The sequence below is a fragment of the Pan paniscus genome, chromosome 9, assembly GCF_029289425.2.
Source record: "Pan paniscus chromosome 9, NHGRI_mPanPan1-v2.0_pri, whole genome shotgun sequence".
Lineage (NCBI taxonomy): Eukaryota > Metazoa > Chordata > Mammalia > Primates > Hominidae > Pan > Pan paniscus.
Genome location: NC_073258.2, coordinates 114,651,302 through 114,668,337, shown reverse-complemented (window position 1 = coordinate 114,668,337; position 17,036 = coordinate 114,651,302). Strand labels below are relative to the sequence as shown.

Below are 17,036 nucleotides of genomic sequence, written 5' to 3'. Positions count from 1 at the left end.
ACTATGTACTACTCTGGAGAATTCAGGTTGGATAGGGAGTCAGAAGGCACCACTGATATTATAGTCCATGTTGATGGTGCTCCTGGAATTGTGCAGTACAGAGACTACACAGTGGCTCTGCGCCAGGTGGCATCATTTGAAAGAGAAACAAGAAACTTTTTTAAATTTCCCCTTTTTATAATCAAGAAAGCAAATTACTAACAATAAGCATTATTTTTTCTCTTTGAGAAAGAGAAGGCATTCGGAGCACATGGAAACGTAGTCGCCCTGCTTTAGTGGTTCAACAAAGCCTGGTCTGAGTGAACTTGTTCTACAGATATTAATGGAAGTTAAATAGATACTTGGGAAAGGCAAGTTTTAAAGTAGTATAAAAAGTGAAAACCTTGAATTCACAAGTATTTCCCCAAGGAACAACTTGGAGCAGATGGACCACAGGGGACTCCCAGACAAGACTGGCTCAACGGGAGTCCTGGTAGCTGAAAAAAAAAGCTCTAATGAGAGCTCGAGATTAGGTGACACCACTTCTTGGCTTTTTTTTTTTTTTTTTGAGACAAGGTCTTGCTTTGTTGCCCAAGCTGGGGTGCAGTGGCACAATCATGGCTCACTGCAGCCTCAACCTCCCAGGCCCAAGTGATCCTCCCATTTCAGCCTCCCAAGTAGCTGGGACCACAGATGTGCAACACCATGCCTAGCTAATTAATTTATTATTATTAATTTTTGTAGAAACAGGGTGGTGCTATGTTGCCGAGGTTGGTTTCAAGTTCCTGGACTCAAGCAGTCCTCCCACCTTGGCCTCCCAAAGTGCTAGGATTACAGGTGTGAGCCACCGTGCCCAGCCTTCTTTGCAAATTTTACCAACTGAGAGATCATGAAATAGATTACGTCTCACCCACTAAAGCACAAAAGGTTCCATTCTAGGCTTGGTTGCAATCAATGAGGTTCCCCACAAATAGAAAGAAAAAAAGTTCAAAATGCAGTTTATATCACTGAGATATATAGTAGTTGACTATGCTTTCACAAGAAATACATTTTTACATCTATTCGATGTTCTTACCAGTTTGTTTATCACTGTCATACCCCGTGAATGTGCCTCATTGATTCAGTCATATGGCTGGGAGGTGGGTCTCTGTTTTCATGTTTCGTTTCACTATCATTTTATCCAGTTGACTCTTCTTAACTGCCATATTGATGCCTTAGCTTGTTTTTCTCTTCTTGCCCATTGCTTTGCCACATTACATATAACAATGATGTTAAGAATTTTTTTCTAACACTTTATGGGGGTGGTTGAGAGGATTCGTCATTCAGCCCTGAAGAACACAATGTCAAAAAGTATTTTGAGGCTAAAACTAAAATCTTTTTTTGTCAAAGGAAACAAGTTTCTCAATGCCAGCTGGTGAACATAATTGGTTCTCTGGTGGCATTATTCACAGCTTTTCCCTCTGTGTATCTCGCCCCGTTTTTTTTTCTTTAGATACCTTCCATCTTGCTTGTTAAAAGCAAAGGATATTTCAGAGAATTGGAATTCATTAGTCTTCCTAACAGAGGGAGTCTATTTAGATCTAAATTGGTGGTTAGCAAATATACAGATAATTCCCCTACATTCTTATTTATCTTTTCCAGTTCCGGAGACTATAGAAACAGATGCCTCAACGTCTGGCTGGGAGGCTCTAGTCAATGGACTGGAATACAAAGGTATCTGGGATTCGGAATTGACAAAACTCAATAGAAACAAATTGAAACTCTTCACTGTTGAGTAGATTATCTCTATAATCAGATTTCCCTAAGGTACTCATAATACCCAGAAATTCTAAGACAAGACTGTAGTCTTTTATATAAACAAAACAGGAGGCAAAACATTATAATGGAGGCGAGGTGCTGGGCTGAAAGCTCTTCATTCTAAACAAAAGTTGCCAGCAGTTCAGATGCTGGCAGATGCATCCAACAAGTTATCTATTCACGTTGGGAGTGTCCTTGTCTGTGCAGAATCTGTGAGTGATTTTTATCAAGTCCTTCAGAGCTGTCCCTGCCTCTGGAACTAACTTTAGGCTTATCCCACCTACATGCAATAGAGACATTTACAGAGCATTTTTAGAGTAGCCATTTGTAAAGATAATCCTAGAATTGACCCTTATATTTTTTAATTCATTCATTCATTGGACAAGTATCAATCCAATATCTTGGAAATCAAATACATAGTGCTGCATGTTATGGAAAATATGAATATGAGTAAGAAAGTCCTTCCCTCAAGTAGCATACACTACATTAGGGCATAATTTAACATTTTAACAAATAACTGTGCATTAAGAAATACACAGACTTGCCGGGCTCGGTGGCTCACGCCTATAATCCCAGCACTGTGGGAGGCCGAGGCAGGCGGATCACGAGGTCAGGAGATTGAGACCATCCCGGCTAACAAGGTGAAACCCCATCTCTACTAAAAATACAAAAAATTAGCCGGGCGTGGTGGTGGGCGCCTGTAGTACCAGCTACTCAGGAGGCTGAGGCAGGAGAATGGTGTGAACCGAGGAGGCGGAATTTGTAGTGAGCCGAGATCGCGCCACTGCACTCCAGCCTGGGCGACAGAGCGAGACGGAGTCTCGCTCAGAAAAAATAAATAAATAAAATAAAAACACAGACTTGGCTCAGCCCGGCGGCTCATGCCTGTAATCCCAGCACTTTGGGAGGCTGAGGTGAGTGGATCACTTGAGGCCAGGAGTTCGAGACCAGCCTGGGCAACATGGCGAAATTAAGTCTCTACAAAAAATACAAAAATTAGCCTGATATGGTGGTGTACACCTATAGTACCAGCTACTTGGGGGGCTGAGATGGGAGGATCACCTGAGCCTGGGAGGTTGCAGTGAACTGAGGTCACGCCACTGTACTCCAGCCTGGATGATAGGGTGAGACCCTATCTCAAAAAAAAAAAAAAAGAAAAAGAAAAAAGAAAGAAAAGGAAGGAAAAGAAAATCCACACAGACTTAAGTGGATTTAAAGGAAGTGCTCTCACCTTGGAGAAATGAGGAAATTTTATTTTAAGAGCTGAGATTTGAAGGACTACAATATTTTGCAGATGGAGAATGAAGAGAAAGACATTTGGTAGGGGAAATAGCAGAATGAATGACTTACAAGCAGGAAACAACCATGGGTCCAGGCTCATTGTTGTACTGAGAACCCGGAGAAGATAATGTAAGATAATGTAAGAAGATAATATAGACAGGGATAAAACTAGAGGGACAGAATATAAAATTTTTTCAGATTTCTGTAAGAAAATTTGCCAGATTCAATATGATGACATGTCTAACATAGTCTAATAACAAACAAGTATATTCTACAATTCTGGTAGGGAAATCCCACATCTTTAAAAAGATAATGGTGTTCTCCTTACCTACCATAAGGAATCTGATTTTACTTTCTTTTGTCAGGGTAGGAAGAAAGAGTTAGAAAAATATTTCCAATTCGATACACTTGTTCCAAGGGAAAATATTAATATAAATACTTTACACCTTTTCCATTTATCTCCAAATAAACCTCTAAAGGAAAGCCTGAGCAACTTTTTTTTTTTTTTTTTTGAGATGGAGTCTCATTCTGTCGCCAAGCTGGAGTGCAGTGGAGCGATCTCAGCTCACTGCAACCTCTGCCTCCTGGGTCCAAGCGATTCTCCTGTCTCAGCCTCCCGAGTATCTGGGACTACAGGTGCCCACCACCACGCCCGGCCAGCAATTTTCTTTATCTTAATAAATACGAAGGGGCCGGGTACAGTGGCTCACACTTGTAATCCTAGCACTTTGGGAGGCTGAGGCGGGCAGATCACAAGGTCAGGAGTTCAAGACCAGCCTGGCCAACATGGTGAAACCCCGTCTCTACTAAAAGTACAAAAATTAGCCAGGCATGGTGGTGGGTGCCTATAATCCCAGCTACTTGGGAGGCTGAGGCAGGAGAATCACTTGAACCTGGGAGGCGGAGGTTGCAGTGAGCCGAGATCGTGCCACTGCACTCCACCCTGGGTGACAGAGTGAGACTCTGTCTCAAAAAAAAAATAAAAAATAAAAATAAATAGGAAGTCAGAAAGGAAAAAGATGGGCAGGACGGGATGGCTTATGCCTGTAATCCCACCACTCTGGGAGGCTGAGGTGGGTGGATCACTTGCGGTCTGGAGTTCAAGACCAGCCTGGCCAATGTGGTGAAACCCCATCTCTACTAAAAATATAAAAATTAGCCAGGTGTGGTGGTGGGCACCTGTAATCCCAGCTACTTGGGAGGCTGAGGCAGGAAAATCGCTTGAACCCAGGAGGCAGAGGTTGCAGTGAGCCGAGATTGCACCAGTGTACTCCAGACTGGGCGACAGAGTGAGACTCTGTCTCAAAAAAAATAAAAATAAAAAACTTGAAGGAATTTTCTATTCAAGCTGTTTAAGACTAGGCTTTTTAGTAAGAGGTATTTCCTGGTATTTAAACAAACAATATTTTCTAAGATCTTAGGGCTAGGACTCTTACTTAATAGGATAATTGGGGAAATATGGCCATGCACAGTAGCTCATGCCTGTCATCCCAGCACCTTGGGAGGCCAAGGTGGGTGGATCACTCGATGTCAGGAGTTCGAGACCAGTCTGGCCAACATAGTGTAACCCCATGTCTACTAAAAATACAAGTTAGCTGGACATGGTGGTAGGTGCCTGTAATCCTAGCTACTTAGGAGGCTGAGGCAGGAGAATCATTTGAACCCGGGAGGCGGAGGTTACTGTGAGCTGAGATGGTGCCACTGCACTACATCCTGGGTGACAGAGTGAGTCTCCATCTCAACAAACAAACAAACAAACAAAAAACTGGGAAAAGTACAATTTGTTGTTTAAAAGAGGGAATTCTGGGCCAGGCGCGGTGGCTCACGTCTGTAATGCCAGCACTTTGGGAGGCTGAGGCGGGCAGATCACCTGAGGTCCGGAGTTTGAGACCAGCATGGCCAACATGATGAAACCCAGTCTCTACTAAAAATACAAAATTAGCCTGGCGTGGTGGCACATGCTTGTAATCCCAGCTACTCGGGAGGCTGAGGCAGGAGAATCACTTGAACCCGGGAGGCAGAGGTTGTGGTGAGCCAAGATCACGCCATTGCACTCCAGCCTGGGCAACAAGAGTGAAACTCCATCTCAAAAAAAGTAAAAATAAAAACAAAACTAAAATAATAAAAAAAGGAATTTTAGGGGTACTATTTAAATATTCCTCTTTACAATGAAATAATTGATTAGGGGTTTATCTAAGTTGGGGGAAAATGACACCAAAGTAACCTGAATCAGTAAAAAGGAAAAAAAATTTAAACCTTGTACTCTTTGTTGTTGTTGTTGTTGTTGTTTTGAGATGGAGTTTTGCTCTTGTTGCCCAGGCTGGAGTGCAATGGTGCAATCTCGGCTCACCGCAACCTCCGCCTCCCAGGTTCAAGCAATTCTCCTGCCTCGGTCTCCCAAGTAGCTGGGATTACAAGCATGTGCCACCATGCCTGGCTAATTTTGTATTTTTTTAGTAGAGACAGGGGTTTCTCCATGTTGAGGCTGGTCTCGAACTCCTGACCTCAGGTGATCCACCTGCCTCGGCCTCCCAAAGTGCTGGGATTACAGGCGTGAGCCACTGCGCCCTGCCTAAACCTTGTACTCTTAAGTTTCAAATTTATTTTTTCATTGATTTAAATGCCTAATTCTCAGTCCAAAAAAATCAAAGACTCTGATTCACTGCTAGCACTAAAATAGTAACATAGAAAAACATCCCTATTAAAATAAATTGAAACTGAATCATTAAATTATTTTAACAGATTACCTTAAAATAATAACATCATTTTGTGGGTATATTTTGTATGTAAATGTAAAATTGAAGATAAAAGTAGCACAAAAGAGGCGGGAGCAGGTAAATGGAATTTTACTGTTGTAAGTTTCGTACATTTTATGTGAAGTGTCAAAATATTAATTCTAAGTACACTGTAATAAGTTAATGATGAATATGGAAATTCCTAAGGCAAAGTCTAAAAAAATACAAAGATGGATCGCTAAAAAGCTAATAGAGGAACTATAATCCAATATTTAAAATATTTTTAATATTTATAAAAATTTAAAAATTACGGAAAATAAATCAGGATATGAGGAATAGAACAAAAAACAGATGAGAAAACTAGAAGACAAATAGCAAGATGGTACTGGCAAATGAGCTAAACATTTCCACTAAAATGCATAGATTGGCTGGTCACTGTGGCTCATACCTGTAATTCCAACACTTTCGGAGGCCAAGACAGGCAGATCACTTGAGGTCAAGAGTTTAAGACCAGCCTGGTCAACATGGTGAAACCCCGTCTCTACTAAAAATACAAAAATTAGCCAGGTGTGGTGGCGCATGCCTGTAATCCCAGCTATTCAGGAGGCTGAGGCAGGAGAATTGCTTGAACCCAGAACGTGGAGGTTGCAGTGAGCCAAGACTGGGCCACTGTGCTCCAGCCTGGAGGACAGAGTGAGACTCCATATTGAAAAAAAAAAATGCATAGATTGTCATACTGGTTTAAAAAAAAAAAAAGCCCTAACCTGGAATAGTATTCAGCAACAAAAAGAAATGAACTATTGGTGTTCACAACAACACAGAGGGACCATAAGGGAATTATGCTAAAGGAAAAAAGCCAATCTCAAAGGTAATATATTGTATGATTCCATTTATATAATATTCTTGAAATAGCCTAAAGATGGAGAAAAGATTAGTGGTTGCCAGGGGTTAGGAGTCAGCAGAGAGAAAGGAATGTGGCTATAAAGGGGTAGCACCTGGGGGCCCTGTGGTGTTGATACAATTATGTACTTTGATTGTGGTGCTGATTACAAAAAGCTACACATGTAATAAAATTACATAGAACTACACACACACACACACACACACACGAGTACACATAAGCTGGAGAAATCTGAATAAGCTCTATAGATTGTACCAGTGTTAATTTTCTAGTTTTGACACTGTAACATATATATATATTTGCAAGATGTTAACAGTATGAGAGACTGAGTGAAGTGTACACAGGGTCTGCCTATATATTTCTTTTCAGCATGTACCTAACTATATATTGTTATAAGAAATGACTTCAAATACAAAGGACATCAAATGATACAAATAGATTGGGAATAAAAGGATGGCCAAGAATATGCCATGTGGGAAGCAAGCATAAGAAAAACTTCATAAAAGGGAATATTATCAGAGATGAAGTGGAGCGTTTCATAACAGTAAAAGGATCTGTTCATTACGAAGACATATAGGCTGGGCACAGTGGCTCACCTGTAATACCAGCACTTTGGGTGGCCAAGGTGGGCAGATTGCTTAAGCTCAGGAGTTAGTGACCATGGTAGGCAATATGGCAAAACCCCGTCTCTACCAAAAATACAAAAACTAGCTGGGTGTGGTGGCATGTGCCTGTAGTCCCAGCTACTCAGGAGGGTGAGGCAGGAGAATTGTCTGAGCCCAGGAGGTTGAGGCTGCAGTGAGACACAGTCATGCCACTGCACTCCAGCCTGGGCGACAGAGTAAAATACTGTCTCAAAAAAAAAACCCCAAAGAAAAGAAAAATATAAGTCTAAATGTGTATGCACCTAATAACATAGCTTCAAAATACACGAAGCGAAAGTTGGCAGAACCAAAGAGAGAAATCATAACAACAACAATCATAACTGGAGATTTTAACATTCCACTCCATCAAGTTAATAAAACAACTGGAAGAAAAAAAATAGAAGATTTCGGCCGGGTGCAGTGGCTCACGCCTGTAATCCCACCACTTTGGGAGGCCAAGGTGGGCGGATCACCTGAGGTCAGGAGTTCAAGACCAGCCTGGCCAACATGGTGAAACCCTGTCTCTAATAAAAGTAGAAAAATTAGCTGGGTGTGGTGGCAGGCACCTGTAATCCCAGCTACTCAGGAGGCTGAGGCAGGAGAATCACTTGAACCCGGGAGGCGGAGTTTACAGCGAGCTGGGATTGCACCACTGCACTCCAGCCTGGGGGACAAGAGTGAGACTTCATCTCAAAAAAAAAAAAAAAATAGAAGATTTCAACACCACTATCAACCACATTTATTGAATTAATATTTATAGAGCAGTATACCATTCTGTTCAACATTGTACTGGAGGCCCTAGTCAGGGTAACAAGACACTAGAAGGAAACAAATGTATAAAGATCAGAAAGAAAGAAGCAAAACTGATTTTCCTCACAGACAACATGATTTTCTACACAGAAAATCTGAAAGAATCTACCAAAAAAAGCCTCTAAAGCGAAAAAGAAATGTAAGGGTCACAGAATCCCAGACCAATATCTAGAAATCAACTGTGTTTTTGTATGCTAGCAACAGACAACTAGATTCAAATTTAAAATACCATTTATAATAACAAAAAATGTGAAATACTTAGGAATAAATTTAACCAAATGTATGCAAAATGCTAAAAATGATGAAACATTAATAAAAGAAATTAAAGAACTAAACAGAGAGATACACTGTATGTATGGACTGGATAACTCAGTATTGTTAAGATGTCAGTTCTCCTCAAATTTATCTATAGATTCAGCGCAGTACCAATCAAAATTCCAGAAGTTTTTAAAAATAGACATTGATGAGTCAATTCTAAAGTTTATATGGAAATGCAAACAACCTAGAAAAGTTAAAACAATTTTTAAAAAGAAGAACAAGATTAGAAGATTCACATTATCTTATTTCAAGACTTCCATAATGCTACAGTAATGAAAACAGTGTGGTATTGTTAGAAAGACAAACATACAGATTAGTTGAATAGAATAGAGTCAAGAAATAAGCTCAGAGTATATAAATAACTCTTGTAACCTGATAATAAAATAATAAACAGCCCAACTTTAAAAATAAATAAAAGATTTGAGCAGACATATTACCAAAGAAGATATACAGTTGGCAATTGGCAAATAAGCACATGAAAAAATGTTCAACATGTTCAAATGTTAGGGAAATAAAAATTAAAAACTACGTTGAGATACTACTGCAAACCTACTACAATGGTTAAAATTTTTAAAATTGGGCCGGGTGCGGTGGCTCATGCCTATAATCCCACTACTTCAGAAGCCTGAGGCAGGTAGATTACCTGAGATCAGGAGTTAGAGACCAGCCTGGCCAACATGGCGAAACCATCTCTACTAAAAGTACAAAAATTAGCCGGGCACGGTGGTGGGTGCCTGTAATCCCAGCCACTCAGGAGGCTGAGGCAGGGGAACCGCTTGAACCCAGGAGGCAGAGGTTGCAGTGAGCTGAGATCATGCCACTGCACTCCAGCCCAGGCGACAAGAGCGAGACTCCGTCTAAAAAAAAACATTTAAAGATTGACAGCTTCAAGGAGTAATGATTATGTGGAGAAACTGAAGCTCTCACACATTATGAGTGACATGCAAAATGATAACAGCCACTTTGGAAAAAAGCTGGACAGTTTCTTATAAAATTAAACATAGACCCATCACACAGCTCACCAATACTATACCTAAGCATTTATCCAAGAGAAAGAAAAACGTATGCAAATATTTATAGTGGCTTTATTCATAATTGCCCCCAAATGGAAACAATCCATGTGTCCCACAACTGGTAAACAGATAAATTGTAGTGCATCTGTACAATAAACTACTACTGCTGAGTTATGCAACAACATGGATAAATCTCAAAGGCATTATGCTAAGTGAAAGAAGCCATGCACAAAATGTAAAATAACATATAATTCCATTTATATAATATTCTGTATAAGCCAAAACTAGAGGGAAAAAAAATCAGATTACTGGGTCCCAGAGACTCTGTCTGTCTCTTCCCTCTATCTCAAAAACACAAACAAAGTAAGTAGAAGAAAATAAATATGTAAAGATATCTAAAGAGCATGGGAGGTTGAGGCTGCAGTGAGCCGTGATCACACCACTGCACTCCAGCCTAAGTAACAGAGTGAGACCCTGACTCAAAGCAAAACAAAACAAAACAAAACAAAAAATTACAAAGCCCAAAGTTGGCTCTTTGAAAAAAATAAAATTGGTAAAACTATGACAAGATTAGTCAAGGGAAAATATGAGAAAATACAAATTACCAATATGAGACACAAAAGCCATATCGCTAGAGATCCTATGGGCATGAAAATAATAGAAAAAAATATATGAACAACTAAGTCAATAAATTTGACAAACTGCATGAAAGAGACAAATTCCTTAAAAATACAAATTAACAAAACTGACACAAGAAAAAACTGAATATGTGTAAATAAATTTGAATTTGCATTTGATTACCTTCCCACAAAGAAAGTTCCAGACCCCTATAATTTTACTGGTAAATTCTATCAGACATTAAGGAAGAAAAAATATTCACATTATACAACGCTGTCAGAACACTGAGAAGGAAACAATTCTCAACAATTCTGTTTTATAAGGCCAACACAATCCTGATACCAAAACCAGATGAGAAGACTAGAGTCTAATGCCTGTCATCAACAAACGTGTAATATATATTAATTAGAAAATAAAATTCAATACAAAAATTAGCCAGGTGTGGTGGTACACACCTGTAATCTCAGCTACTTGGGAGGCTGAGGCACGAGAATTGCTTAAAGCTAGGAAGCGGAGGTTGCAGTGAGGTGAGATTGTGTCCCTGGACTCCAGCCTGGGCAACAGAGCAAGACTGTCTCAAGAAAACAAAATTAATTTAATTTAATTTTTTTTTTTTTGAGATGGAGTTTCACTCTTGTTGCCCAGGCTGGAGTGCAATGGCATGATCTCGGCTCACCGCAACCTCTGCCTCCCAGGTTCAAGCAATTCTCCTGCCTCAGCCTCCCGAGTAGCTGGGATTACAGGCATGTACCACCACACCTGGCTGATTTTGTATTTTTAGTAGAGACAGGGTTTCTCCACGTTGAGGCTGGTCTCAAATTCCTGACCTCAGGTGATCCACCTGCCTCAGCCTCCCGAAGTGCTGGGATTACAGGCGTGAGCCACTGCGCCCAGCCAATTTAATTTAATTTTTAAAACATTTTTAAAATCTTTTTAAAAATTTAAAAAACAGTTCATTAAAATGGACTTTGTCTTAGTCCATTTTTTGTTCCTATATCTGAAAACCTGAGACTGTGTAATTTATATAAAAAAAATTTTATTTTTCACAGCTCTGGAGGCTGGGAAGTTCAAGCTCAAGGAGCTGCATCTGATCAGGGCTTTCTCACTGCATCATAACATGGAGGAGGGCATCTCACAGCAAGAGGTCAAGAGCATGTCAGGTCAGCTTTCTCTCCTTATATAGCCACCATCCTAATTACCTTCCAAGGGCCGCACCTCCAAATACCATCAACATATGAATTTACAGATGAAATTTTGGAGGCTGGGCGTGGTGGCTCACTCCTGTAATCCAGCACTTTGGCAGGCCGAGGCAGGTGGATCACCTGAGGTCAGGAGTTTGAGACAAGCCTGGCCAACATGGTGAAACCCCATCTCTGCTAAAAATAGAAAAATTAGCCGGGTGTGATAGCACTTGCCTGTAGTCCCAGCTACTCGGGAGACTGAGGCTGGAGTATTGCTTGAACCTGGGAGGCAGAGGTTACAGTGAGCCAAGATTGCGCCATTGCACTCCAGCCTGGGTGACAGAGAGAGATTTCGTCTAAAAATAAAATTTTTTTTAAAAAAGGCCAAGCATGGTGGCTCACATCTGTAATCCCAGCACTTTGGGAGGCCGAGGCAGGCGGATCACCTGAGGTCAGGAGTTCAAGACTAGCCTGGCCAACATGGTGAAACTCCGTCTCTACTAAAAAAAAAAAAAAAAAAAAAAAAAAATTAGCCGGGCATGGTGGCAGGCACCTGTAATCCCAGTTACTCGGGAGGCTGAGGCAAGAGAATCACTTGAACCCTGGAGGTGGCAGTTGCAGTGAGCTGAGATAGTGCCATTGCACTCCAGCCTTTGAGACTTTGTCTCAAAAAAAAAAAAAAAAAGAAAGAAAGAAAGAAATTTTGGGGACACATTCAAACCATAACAAACTAACAAATGTCAGCAAATTTGAAAATTTCTATTCATTGTAAGACCCATTAAGAAAATGAATAGTGAAGACACAGACTGGGAATAAACACTTATTATATAATATGTGTATGTATTATGTAATTACTATATTATATGTTATTATATTATAATAATGATATAACTACATATTATATAATATAGGAGGTAATATCTAAAAAAAGACTGTGCCCAGAATGTATAAATAGCTCCTATAAATCTATAATAACAATAAAAAAAGCCAATGACCCAATTTTAAAAATAAGAGAAGGCTTAAATGGGCATTTCATAAAGAAAAATCTGTAAGTAGCCAATAAGCACATGAAAAAGAGTTCAAAATCATTAGCCATTAGGGAAATTTTAATAAAACCTCAATGAAATACCATTATACCCTTACTAGAATGACTAAAATTAAAAAGACTGGTAACACCAAATGTTGGCAGGGATGTGTAGCAATAGGAACTCTCATAGCTTACTGGTGGGAGTGTAAAATGCACAACCACTTTGCAAATCAGTTTGGCAGTTTCTCATTAAGTGTACACCCTCCTGTGACCCAGTCACAGAACTTCTAGGTTTTACTTAAAAGAAATGGAAATGCCGGGCACGGTGGCTCACGCCTGTAATCCCAGCACTTTGGGAGGCCGAGGGGGGCGGATCACGAGGTCAGGAGATCGAGACCATCCTGGCTAACACAGTGAAACCCTGTCTCTACTAAAAATACAAAAAATTAGCCGGGCGTCGTGGCACATGCCTGTAGTCCCAGCTGTTCGGGAGGCTGAGGCAGGAGAATGGCGTGAACCCGGGAGGCGGAGCTTGCAGTGAGCCGAGATAGCGCCACTGCACTCCGGCCTGGGTGACAGAGCAAGACTCGGTCTCAAAAAAAAAAAAAAAAGAAAGAAAGAAATGGAAACATACACACAAAAAGACTCGTACAAGAAAATTCTTAGCAGCTTTATTCATACTATCCTAAAATTAGAAACAACCCAAATGCCTGTCAACAGGAGAATGGATAAACAAATCATGATATAGCCATAACTGAATACTACTTATTAAGAAAAAGGAACAAACTACTGATACACACTGCAGCAGAAGTGAATCTCAAAATGCCAAGTGAAAAAGCCAGACACAATCAAGTACACACAATAAAATTTCATCACATGGAGTTCTACAACCAGCAAAACTAATCACTGCTGAAAGAAATAATCAGAAGAGTATTTGTCTCTGTGGGTGAAGAGGATGGGGATGGACTAGGAAGGGAACAAGGGACCTTTTTGGGGATCTTTGATATCTTGATAGAGATATGGGTTATATGGCCGGGCACCGTGGCTCATGCCTGTAATCCCAGCACTTTTGGGAGGCTGAGGCGGCCAGATCACTTGAGGTCGGGAGTTCAACACCAGCCTGGCCAACATGGTGGAACCCCATCTCTACTAAAAAATATATAAATGAGCCGAGTGTGGTGGCAGACACCTGTAATCCCAGCTACTCAGGAGGCTGAGGCAGGAGAATTGCTTGTCCCCGGGAGGCAGAGGTTGCAGTGAGCCAAGATGGTGCCACTGCACTCCAGCCTGGGCAACAGAGTGAGACTCCATCTCAAAAAATAAATAAATAGCCGGGTGTGGTGGCTCACACCTATAATCCCAACACTTTGGGAGGCTGAGGTGGGCAGATCTTTTGAGGTCAGGAGTTCAAGACTAGCCTGACCAACATGGTGAAACCCCATCTCTGCTAAAAATACAAAATTAGTCGAGTGTGGTGGCACATGCCTGTAATCCCAGCTACTCAGGAGGCTGAGGCAGGAGAATCACTTGAACCTGGGAGGCAGAGGTTGAAGTGAGCTGAGATCGTGCCACTGCACTCCAGCCTGGGTGACAGAGCCAGACTCTATCTCAAAATAAATAAATAAATAAATAAATGTTATATGGGTATATGTAATTAGCAACACTCATCAGCTTGTACACTTAATATCTGTGTATTTCCACATATGTATATTTTACCTCAATTAGAAAACAATTTTTGGCCAGGTGCGGTGGCTTATGCCTGTAATCCCAGCACTTTGGGAGGCCGAGGCAGATGGATCATGAGGTCAGGAGATCGAGACCATCCTGGCTAACACAGTGAAACCCCATCTCTACTACAAATACAAAAAATTAGCCGGGCGCGGTGGCGCATGTCTGTAATCCCAGCTACTCGGGAGGCTGAGGCAGGCGAATGACGTGAACCTGGAAGGCGGAGCTTGCAGTGAGCAGAGATCGTGCCACTGCACTTCAGCCTGGGCGACAGAGCGAGACTCCGTCTCAAAAAAAAAAAAAAGAAAAGAAAACAATTTTTGAGAAGTAAATGGAAAAACAATGATTAAATTACTTTAACAAAACGAGCTCAGTAAAGACTGTTTTTAGGAGAAATTGCCGGGTGTGGTGGCTCACGCCTGTAATCCCAGCACTTTGGGAGGCCGAGGCAGATGGATCACTTGAAGTCAGGAGTTTGAGACCAGCCTGTCCAACAGGTGAAACCCCGTCTCTACTAAAAATGCAAAAATTAGCCGGGCGTGGTGGCGCATGCCTGTAATCCCAGCTACTAGGGAGGCTAAGGCAGGAGAATCGCTTGAACCCGGTAGGCAAAGGTTGCAGTGAGCTGAGATCGTGCCATTGGACTCCAGCCTGGGTGACAGAGAGAGACTCCATCTCAAAAAAGAAAAAAAAAAAGAAAAAGAAAAAAGAGAGAAATCAAAATAACTCTGGGACCAATTGAAATCAAAGACTTTGTAATTAGAAAAAAGGAGGAAGAGGAAGAGGTGCTAACCATCAGGATCATCACTTGTTGATGGCTTCCTAAGAACTCTGCCAACTACTTTACAGTGTTCGTTTCATTCCCACAGCCCATCTTCCAGACATAGGAGAAAAAGGATGCTTTAATAAACAAATTCTCTCCACCATCCTTAGCAAACGCTTTAGATATAAAAGCCCCCTTATAAACTCAAGATAATAAGGCATTTTTTTCTCTCTTTTAAATCTCAAGCAATAAGTAGTGAATCTCTTCTTAAATCTGTTATTATCATAACAAATGTGAACCATAGGATAAAATACCTATTACTGTTTTTGGTTTCAGCAATATTCATACAATATGTACTATGATCCATGACCACAATTTTTTTTTTTTTTTTTTTTTTTTGGAGACAAGGTCTGGATCTGCCACCCAGGCTGGAGTGCAGTGGCATGATCATGGCTCATTGCAGCCTCAACCACCCAAGCTCAAGCTATTCTCCCTCTTCATCCTCTTGAGTAGCTGGAACTACAGGCATGCACCACCACGGCCCGGCTAGTTTTTGTATTTTTGGTACAGACAGGGTTTCGCCATGCTGCCTAGGCTGGCCTCCAACTCGTGTGCTCAAGTGATCTGCCTACCTTGGCCTCCCAATGTGCTAGGATTACAGGCATGAGCCACCACACTCAGCTTCACAATTCTTAAAACATCTTAATTCCATGATCTAGACGATTTGCCCTACACAGTGTCCACTGGGGGCTAGAAAGCATGATTTGCCTAATGAATATTTTACCTAACTGCTAAAATGAATCTAGCACAACTTCCCTGCCAGTTCAACTACAATCTCAAGAATATAACCTCTCATAGGCTCCTGCATGAACTGCAGACTGTTTTAAAAGACGTTAACAAGAATAGGAAGGGGCAAGATGGTCCTTACCACATCCAATATAGCACGGACGAACAGGTCCAGGTAGACTGTGGTGGCCTTGGTCCAGTTGTAAACTGGTCTCACTTCTTTATGATATTTCTGTAATAGCTGCTTGCTGAGATGATACAGAGCAGAATCCCGGGGATGATGTGTATCTGTGGCTAGAATTCCTGGAAAATAAACTATCATTGTGAAGATAAAAGTAAGAGGAGCTTGGTTTCTTTAGGAGGTTTCAGACTGTTCAGGACTCGGTGGCTTTTACTAGAATATAGCTTTCAGCTCACCAAAATCTGCATCAATTCACAGCCAGCTGGTGGGGCCTTTGGCAAACGCTTAAAGTAAGCTGATGGCCTAAGTGCCCAATGGAGAAATCTCATTGTAAAAACAAGTAAATCAACGCCATCTCCAAGGTTGGAAAACTGTACCTACAATTCCATTTTACAACAATCTTGCATTTTGGAGACAGAATAATTTCTTTATTCCTGTATCATCCTCTCCTAGCATCTAGAAAAAACCCACCTACACACTTAGCCAAAACTTAACTCCCGCGTTGGTTTTTCTTTTGATTTTTCATGTGTAATTCAAAAATTCAATAGAAAAATCAAGCAAAAAAACATGAAGAAACCCATTAACCCAAAAAACTTGTATAGATTTCTAGATAAAGGGATTAACGAGAGCCCAATTTGTACTTTTCTCCTCAAAAATCTCTTTTCTCATTTCATCTGTCCTTAAATAAAATGCACTTGTCAGAAAATGAGATCTTTGTTTTGAGAAAATTCTCTCTGGTTCCAGGGAACAACCATTTCTTCTGACCCAAAAATCTTGATTTGTAGAGGAGCTGTGATTGGTGTTGAGGCCAGGGAGGCCAGAGGAAGGGAAGCAAGAGAAATGAGCACCAGCAATTGGAAGTGACAAATTTGTGAGGGCTTTCTCTGAATTGCAAAAAGATATTTTGTTCACAAGCTTTGCCAGCCCTTAGGGGATTCAATGCTTCACTCAGTCATTGGACCGAAGCAAATTGCACACCTCCTGACAAAGTGCGTGAGTGAAATCTCTCTGTAGTGTCCTGCGTGTGAATTTGCCTGGGCTCTCAGTGGTTTTGATGGTTATTTTGATGAGCTGCCAAAGGTATGAGGGATCCAGCAGGAAACTGTAAATGAGATCGCTTCTCCCTGTGCAACAATCCTGTTTATACCCATTTCTTTATGAATGATGTCATGTCACTTGCCGCTACAGGCAGCAATTTCTATGATTTAACAATGTCAGTGTGACCAAAATGCTAACAACAATGCTGGAGGTACAATGCCAGACTCCTTGTGGGC

At 41.0% G+C, this 17,036-nt stretch overlaps 1 protein-coding gene across 5 annotated transcripts in view; it reads right to left on the bottom strand.

Annotated features, from left to right (window-relative positions):
- HTR3B (5-hydroxytryptamine receptor 3B) overlaps nucleotides 1-16,632 on the bottom strand; it is a 41,811-nt gene extending 25,179 nt beyond the window's left edge. For 2 of the 5 annotated variants that reach the window (XM_055094858.2, XM_055094859.2), the window contains exon 1: nucleotides 15,724-16,632. In XM_055094858.2, coding sequence (XP_054950833.1) covers nucleotides 15,724-15,903 — 180 coding nt within the window. In that variant the 5' untranslated portion in view covers nucleotides 15,904-16,632. Of the gene's footprint in view, nucleotides 1-1,054; nucleotides 1,221-15,723 lie in introns of those variants that run through there. The other 3 variants (XM_055094860.2, XM_034933736.3, XM_034933738.3) reach the window with 3 other exon arrangements.
- Nucleotides 16,633-17,036: the final 404 nt, after the last annotated feature.